Consider the following 8,457-nt stretch of genomic DNA (forward strand, 5'->3'; position numbering starts at 1 on the left):
GCACACGTGCGCGGAGAGCTTTTCTCCAAATGCGCCATAGACAAGAAAACGCACACGCCGCGCTATATGTGCTTCACACGGGGGGGGGTGTGAGGGGGTGACATCTCACGCATATGCATCACGACACACCTCGCTGTGTGTGTGTGTGTGTGTGTGTGTGTGTGTGTGTGTGTGTGTGTGTGTGTGTGTGTGTGTGTGTGTGTGTGTGTGTGGGTGTGTGTTTACTCTCTCTCCCCCCCTCTTTTCCTCTCAATCTCCCCACGCACCACACCGATAGGGCGGACGCGCACATGTCGCCGCGCTCTCCTCTGCCGCTTCGGGTCCAAAATTCGCGGTGAAACCAATTGTCACAAAAGTGCGCGCATATTTGTGTGTGTGTGTGTGTGTGTGTGTGTGTGTGTGTGTGTGTGTGTGTGTGTGTGTGTGTGTGTGTGTGTGTGTGTGTGTGTGTGTGTGTGTGTGTGTGTGTGTGTGTGTGTCCGTCTCTGCGGTCAACTGGGCCGAGCCGTGTCCTCCTCGCTTCATCATGGAATGTTGCTCATCCATGTTGTTTGATTCAAACACCCCACCCCCGCCTGACTCCCTTTCTCGCTGCTCTGCTTGGCCATCGGGCCAGGTGGCGCCGTGATGCTGCTGGCAAAGTGGTGAAGGACGAGAACGGAACACCAATCCTGGAGATGGTCTGCATCAAGCGCAAGGACAACGGCGAATGGGCAATTCCAGGGGTGAGTTGCAACTGCACCTCTGTGCGTGTGATGTGTAACAATGCAATGTATTTTTTTTTTGTGTGTGTGTGTGTGTGCGTGTGTGCGTTGTCGTGGCTGTGATTGATTCACGTCAATGTGACTCCAACACGACACCGTCTCTGCTCTCGTTCATCAGGGCATGGTGGATCCCAAGGAGCACGTGTCTGCCACGCTCGCCCGCGAGTTCAGCGAAGAGGCCCTAAACACGCTTGATATGCCGGAAGCCAAGCGCGCCAAGACGCTGGACGCCGTCTCTTCCGCGTTCCACAAGGGCGAAGTGATTTACCGCGGATACGTCGATGATCCACGCAACACGGACAACGCATGGATGGAGACGGTGCGTATGGTGTGTGTGTCTGTGTGTCTGTGTCTGTGTGTCTGTGTGTCTGTGTGTCTGTGTGTGTGCGTGTGCGTGCGTCATGTGTGCGTGCGTTTATGTGTGGGTGTGAGCATTTATGTGTGGGCATGTGCTATTTCTTCGTGTGCGCTTCGTTTGGAGTTGTGTTGTGACAGCAATGCTGTGCCTTGCGTATCTGACACCCGGCCTCTCGTGTCGTCTCACCCATTCTTCCCAACCTCCCAACAACCAACCAACCAACCAAACCAAACCAAACCCACTTACCAGACTGTCATGAACTTCCACGACGACAAGGGCGATGTGTTCGGGGCATTTGAGCTGACGGCGGGCGATGATGCTGGTGCCGTCACCTGGGTGCCCATCACACCGGGTATGCCGCTCTACGCCAGCCACTACGACTTTGTCAAGGAGACATACAAGCGCCGCACCGGCAAGAACCTCTGAGCACTCGTGCAGGGGCAGGCGTGCCAATGTAGATGTTGGGGGAGGGGGGAATGTCGATGCACGATGATGGAGTGGTGTTGAGTGTGAAGAGCGTACATGTGGGGTGATATGGTTAGTGCCTGTGCTTGTGTTTGTATGTGTGTGTGTGTGTGTCGTGTGTTTGTGAGTGCGGTTATGCATACTTCTTCAGTTGGCATACGATGTGTACATTCATTTCTTTCATTCATCTGGTCACTGCAACGTGTTGCACTGTTCAAGTCTGGTTTTGGTTTTGTATGTGCGTGCGTGTGTGTGTGTGTGTGTGTGTGTGTGTGTGTGTGTGTGTGTGTGTGTGTGTGTGTGTGTGTGCATGTGTTCTTTGTAGCGCTCTTGTGTTCCCCACCCTCGCTGCCTGCCTTTCTTTCCGTGAGCACCTTCAACAGTAGACGTAACACGACATGACATGACTGGGAGGAGTGATGACACCTGGAGCGTAACAGATGATTGTACTTCTCTAATCCTCGCTCCCACCGCAAAACCAACGCAAACCAACGAGACACACTGGGCAAACGCAAACGCAAGAGTTGCGGTGTGGTGTGGTGGTGTGAAGTGATGTGTGTGGTGTGGTGTGGTGGTGTGAAGTGTCGTCATCGCGCCACGTCACCCATCACATGAAGCTGGTTTCGTCAACCTGATTCGCATCAGCAAAGGGTGAAGAGAAAAGAAAGGCACGCATGCTGATGAGCGACAACAACGCCATGGAAGCCGAGGATGACACCGGCAGTGGTAGTAGCAGCACTAACAGTAGCAGTAGACATGGATCAACACACACACATACACAGACACACACACACGGCAACGCACCCACCCACACTTACCCACACACACACCCACACTTACCCACACACACACACACAGACACACACCTCTGAGATGATATGCATGGCCTTTGTGAGGGCGTCCATGAGGGCCTGCGCCTCTCGCCGCTGCCGTTCCATCTCAGGATCCTCCTCAAGCAGCGCGTCAAAGAGGTCGTTCTGGTACAGCGTGCTCACCAGCTGCTTCGACAGGTCCCGCTGCAGCCGGTTCACAAGGAAGTGCATCACCTGCAGTGGTTTGCGTTTACATGCGTGTGAGTGAATTGTGCAGATTTGCGCGTGAATGAGAGAGGGAGGGGGGTTGTGTGCAATGTTCGAAAATTTTGCCAAAGGCTGCACGCACAGACACACACAGACACACACAGACACACACAAACACACACACACACACACACACACACACACACACACACACACACACACACACACACACACACACACACAACACACACACTACTCTCTCTCTATCTCTCTCTTTTTCACACATTCTCACCTACACATACTTACACACCTACACACATGTGCAGAGCCCCCCTCCCCCGCATCTCCAGAACTCTGTGTCAACTTACGGCCTTTGGAACAGAGTCGAGAACGTTCCGCTTCACGATTGCAAAGTACTTGGTGATGAGCGTCTTCACCATGTCCACTTGCCACTGCACACATACACACACGCACACGCACGTACGTGTAGTGCGATAAAGATTAGGGCTTCGTGATGACCATTGATTTCCTGGAACGTGCAAAGAAGGCCAGCAGCACCAACACACATATGCACGCACACGCATGCATGCACACATACTCACCTTATCTTTGCCAATGGCAGTCTCATCCTACATAGTTCCCCGGAGATGCGCGTAACCAACAAGCATGACATGTTCGTGATTGTGACAATGAGATCATGAAGTTACCTCCGTTAGAATTGTGATACACAACCGCACGCACGGCCCAACTCAAAACAGCAGCAAAACCATGATCCATATCACCACCATCATCACCGCCACTGCTGCTGCTGCTGTTGCTGTTGTGACCTTTGCTGCGACGGCTGCGCGTGCGGCGACCATCTTGTCGAGTCCACTCGATGACTCCTTGCTCGCCTTTGTCGGCGTTGTCGGCGCCGGTGTCGCCCGGCTCGAGAAAATGCTCGGGAAATATTTGCTCCCGCCGTTGCTCGTGTCCTGTGCGCACACACATTCACACACACACGGACAACGGAGGTGAGATGATGATCTCGTCATGATTGAAGGGATACAGGGAACATGCACATGCATTCATCACCGCACGTCGCGATGAGCACGTGCGTGTGGGCTCGTGTGCTCTGCACCTTGGGAGCGCTTGACGTCTCTGTGGAGGACACGGGCTTCAGGCTCTCGTCCACATCTGTCAGCACATACAGCAGGTTGAGATCGGCATCGATACCTGGTACATACATGGATACTGGTGACTAGATACAGGTACATGCATACACACACACACAGGTACATACACACACAGACGTCCACACATACGCACACAGGCACACACAGGCACGCAGACACATAGACACAGACACATGCACACACCTTGGCTTGCGAGGGCCTTTGTGACGAGGGAGAGCGGGTCGTCGTCGGGCTTGTGCTTGAAGCAGTTCTGCAGAATGGCTTCCATGGTCTCTTCCTGCTGGAACTCCGGGTGGTCCGTGTTGATGTACGCAACCTCAATCGCAATCAGGTTGCGCACCATGCCAAGCGCATCCGGCATGCACGCGCTGAGGAACCCAATTGCCACGTCATGCACGCGCCGCGTCAGCGCGGGGAAGTACCGCAGAGACTGCAGGCCGTGCAGGCAGGAGGATTGAGCGGTTTTGGGTTGGGTGTAGGCGTGGATGGGCGGGCAAATGTGAGCATGCGTGCATGAGTGAGAGAGAGAGAGTGTGTGTGTGTGTGCGTGTGTGTATGTCTGTGTGTGTGTGTATGTGTGTGTGTGTGTGCGTGTGTGTATGTCTGTGTGTGCGTGTGTGTATGTCTGTGTGTGCGTGTGTGTATGTCTGTGTGTCTCTGTGTCTCTGTGTCTCTGTGCGTCTGTGTCTCTGTGTCTCTGTGCCTGTGTGTGCGTGGAGTGCATGCGGACGGGTCACTGTGTCGTGCGTGGGAAGCATGAATACACTTGTGGAACAACGCATCACCTCCTGGTGGCAGATGGCTGTGAGGACGGACGAGAGGTGGTTCTTGATGTCCTCCACGCACTGCAGGCCTGAGCATGGTCACCACGATTGTTGAGTGGATCGCGATTAGCAGCGGGTGGCGACACGCAAAAACGCCAGTGCACGACACTCCACCGCCGCCACCACCACCACCAACACCAACACCACCACCACAATCCACTCACACCACCATGATCACGTGCAGTGCTGGTGTACTGACTCGGGAGCTCGAGGCGCTGTATCTGGCGCTTGACGAGACTCTCAAAGGCGCGATCGGGGACGAGCAGCAGCGGGCGTGGGCCAACCGTGTTCTTGATCTCCTGCAGAATTTTCTCGTCCGTCAGGTCTCGCAGCGGGTGGATGGCCTTGGTGGTGGCCATGATGGTGGTGGCGGTAGTGGTGATGGTGGTGGTGGTGCGGATGGTGAGAAAGACGCTTGGTCCACGTACTTGAAATACAAGAAACGCACGTGTACACAGTGCGCATAGCACACAAACTCACACATGCACACACGTGCACACATGCACACACATACACATACACATGCACACGCACACGCACACGCACACGCACACACACACACACCTCGAGCGAGCCGGCGAAGCGCTTGAAGAAGATGTCAAAGACAGTGGCGCCGGCGTCCAGCGGAAGATTGTCGGGGAGCGTGCGGTGCCCGGCCGTGTGCGTACCTGGTCGACAGTGGTGATGATGGTTGGTGGTGGGTTGTAATTGTGGTAGAATTGGTAGTGGCAAGTGAGATGGGGCCTGTTCAACGAGTTGAAACGTATCAACACACACACACACACACACACACACACACACACAGACACACACACACACACACAACAACAACAACAACAACAACAACAACAACAACAACAACAACAACAACAACAACAACAACAACAACAACAACAACAACAACAACAACAACAACAACAACAACAACAACAACAACAACAACAACACGCAAGAGGGCGGACCTGAGATGCAGAGGTTGAAGGTGTCCGCAAACTGAGTGAGGCTGGTGAGGAGGAAGTGGCCCTTGTCTGCGGCAGAGACCATCGCGCCGCCAAGCCGGTCGAGCAGCTGCTTCGTCTCAGACTGGACAGCAGCAGCGACGCGCGGTTGCGTGGTGTTGAACAGAACAGCGGCGAGCAAAGGAGAGGTGAGCAGGGGAGTGATGGTCGCGAGACAGATGATGAATCATACACACACACACGCGCGCGCGCACGCACGCACAAAGCCGCAAGTGTTGCTGGGGGTGTCGTCGAACCTGTTTGCGCATGATGGTGTTGCGCAGGACTGGAAGGGAGCCGCGAATGCGATGGAGGAGGATGGTGTTGAGAGTGCGAGAGAGATGCGGTGTGCCGCACCGCCGCGCCAGCAGCGGGTAGTGCGTCTTGAAAAACTGCTCCTCCTTCTTCAGCGCATCCTGTGGTTTGTGTGTGTGTGTGTGTGTGCGTGTGTGTGTGTGTGTGTGTGTGTGTGTGTGTGTGTGTGTGTGTGTGTGTGTGTGTGTGTGTGTGTGTACGACGTACGTACGGTACGGTCCTTCTCGTGCCACGCGCTCTGTGTGTGCTCGGGTTCTTGCTCCAGCGCTGTCACGGGTGCCGTCAGTGTGCGTTCTTGTTTGTGTGTGTGTGTGTGTGCGTGTGTGTGTGTGTGTGTGTGTGTGTGTGTGTGTGTGTGTGTGTGTGTGTGACGACTTGCAGGTTGATGGCTTGCTTATCTTTGTTGTACCTTGTTGGCGCCTGTGATCTCGACAGTTCTGCGGCTGATCTCATGCTTGACGTCCTCAAAGTTCTCAAACACCTGCGTTTGCGTGTGAAAGAGTGACATCACGTGTGGACACCGAGGGTGACACGAGTATATATAAGAGATAGGGAGACGGAGAAAGCGGACACTTGCTGCGGACCCTATTACTCTGAGCGAAACCATAGACATGTACACGCACATGCGCTCAGGTGGCACGTTTGACCCACTGACTTTGGTGCCCGTGTGAAGGAACTTGGCCCACTCCTCAACGTGTGGCATTGCATGGCTATGGCCTGAAGTTACATCAGGAAGAAGCACGCACACATTCAGGGGTGAGATGGGTGTGTGGGTGTAGACCAACACAACATAGACATTCACACATGCATTCAGGGAAGAGCATGTGAGTGCAGACACACACACACACACACACACACACACACACACACACACGCACACACATGCACACGCAGGCATACACACCTCGTTCCTTGAGCGGAGGCACGGCCTTGAGGTGAATGATGAGCGGCACGCGCGTGACAATGCCAATACCGCGGGGCAAGAAGTCGCGCCCCACAATGTTCTCCAGCACAGAACTCTTGCCACAGCTCTTCGAGAACAAACAACGATGTGTTCGCAGAGGAGAAGGAGGGGGTGCAGTGTGCTGAGGGGTGAGTGGAGGCCGGGCATGGACATTGCACGACACGCACACACTTATGTTCATACACACACACACACACACACACACACACGCGCGCATTCAGTTGTGTTGCACCTGCGATCCAACGACGACGATCTGTGGCAGGTCGATGCCTGTGTGCTGCCCGGCTGTCTGGAACACATCCTGCAGCTTGCCGATCACGGGAATCAAGCCCTCCATCACTGCTGTCTGTCTTTGACTCTCAACGTCGTAAGCCTCCAATCGCAAACAGTTGCTGGATTGCTCGTGTCTTGTGTCGCCTTGCGTTTGCGTGCGTGGGTTTTGCGTTGCTGTTTGTTGCAGTGGCCAAATTGGATGAATCAGCAGCACAGCTTTTGATGTTTGACAATCTCAGGACCATGACACTATGACACAGCTTCTCTTGTCCTCCTCCTCCTCTGTCGCACGTCAATCAAGACACACCCGCCTTCACGCACACACGCCCACGCGCGCGCACACACACACACACGCGGTTTGCTCTTTGCTGTTTGCTGTTGGGTTTACTCTTGGTGCTGGTTCCAGCAGCCCTGCTGCTTGGTGGGCTTGAACGGGATGTTCTTTGGGTTGAGATCAAAGCGCACAGCCAGCTGCAGCAGCTGCTGCACATCTTCCTCCGGCACCTGCGGCTTTCGCGCCAACACGTGGAAGCAGTACTGTGATGGCAGTGGTGGGTGCGGCGCAGCGGGGTGAGAACACCGACAAGGAAAGCACATGTTCTCGGGTGCTTGTGCACACGTACACAGAGTGCATGTGCTCACATGTACACGTACAACAAACAGGTACAACGTTGACACACATGCGCGCGCAACACTGACGTTTGTGATGCCTGCTTCTTGCCCGCAGTCGTACTCGATGCTGTACTTCTCATCCAAGTAAATCACATTATAGGCGACCTGCAAGGGGAGGGGGGCAACGAGAACACGCACACGTATGAGTCGATGCAAAAGGCCATGCAAACTGCCGGTGGAACTGCCGAACCGCGGAATCCTCTGCACAGAACAATAGCACACCATTGATTGTTGATTGTTGATTTGACACAAGCCTGTGCTCGCACCTTGGGTGTGAAGGGAAAGAAGCTTTCCGTGAAGCGCGCGGGGTTTGTGGCGTTGGTGTTGGTCAGCGTGCCGTTTGCCACGATGGTTTTGCCTGTCACAGTCTTGTCACTGCATGTAACGGACCACACGGAAGAAGTTTAGCGGCAAGTTCCTTTTGGGTCCTCAAGGTCGTTTGGAAAAAGTCAGACACGCGCGTATGCACGGAACATGAAACGGCGCATTCACACCCACCCACACCCACCCACCCACACCCACCCACCCACCCACCCACCCACACACACACACACACACACACACACACACACACACACTACTTCTCTCTCTCGCATTCAGTTGTGTTGCACCTGCGATCCAACGACGACG

At 54.5% G+C, this 8,457-nt stretch overlaps 3 protein-coding genes across 3 annotated transcripts in view; 1 reads left to right on the forward strand and 2 right to left on the reverse strand.

Annotated features, from left to right (window-relative positions):
- Positions 1 to 290: 290 nt before the first annotated feature.
- Positions 291 to 1,548, forward strand: PTSG_03661 (NUDT9P1 protein; the record flags this gene model as incomplete). The annotated part of the gene is made up of 4 exons (XM_004995332.1): positions 291 to 334; positions 617 to 725; positions 883 to 1,083; positions 1,372 to 1,548. The coding sequence occupies 4 exons, from the start codon at positions 291 to 293 to the stop codon at positions 1,546 to 1,548; spliced, it is 531 nt and encodes a 176-aa protein (XP_004995389.1).
- A 564-nt stretch (positions 1,549 to 2,112) lies between these two features.
- PTSG_03662 (uncharacterized protein) lies at positions 2,113 to 7,219 on the reverse strand (the record flags this gene model as incomplete). Its single annotated transcript, XM_004995333.1, has 16 exons — positions 2,113 to 2,218; positions 2,454 to 2,633; positions 2,975 to 3,058; positions 3,209 to 3,235; positions 3,434 to 3,580; positions 3,727 to 3,782; positions 3,965 to 4,211; positions 4,567 to 4,634; positions 4,805 to 4,949; positions 5,170 to 5,273; positions 5,568 to 5,688; positions 5,861 to 6,019; positions 6,328 to 6,399; positions 6,574 to 6,635; positions 6,823 to 6,949; positions 7,115 to 7,219. 16 exons carry the CDS (start codon positions 7,217 to 7,219, stop codon positions 2,195 to 2,197), a joined length of 1,728 nt encoding a protein of 575 aa, XP_004995390.1. The 3' UTR covers positions 2,113 to 2,194.
- Positions 7,220 to 7,539: 320 nt separating this feature from the next.
- The window catches only part of PTSG_03663 (uncharacterized protein), a gene marked incomplete at both ends in the record, with an annotated part of 1,494 nt that continues 576 nt past the window's right edge, over positions 7,540 to 8,457 (reverse strand). Inside the window, 3 exons of the mRNA XM_004995334.1 lie at positions 7,540 to 7,692; positions 7,855 to 7,932; positions 8,094 to 8,202. Of these exons, the coding sequence (XP_004995391.1) occupies positions 7,540 to 7,692; positions 7,855 to 7,932; positions 8,094 to 8,202 (340 nt within the window). The remainder of the gene's footprint in view (positions 7,693 to 7,854; positions 7,933 to 8,093; positions 8,203 to 8,457) is intronic.

This window comes from Salpingoeca rosetta, assembly GCF_000188695.1.
Source record: "Salpingoeca rosetta unplaced genomic scaffold supercont1.8, whole genome shotgun sequence".
In the NCBI taxonomy this organism is placed as follows: Eukaryota; class Choanoflagellata; order Craspedida; family Salpingoecidae; genus Salpingoeca; species Salpingoeca rosetta.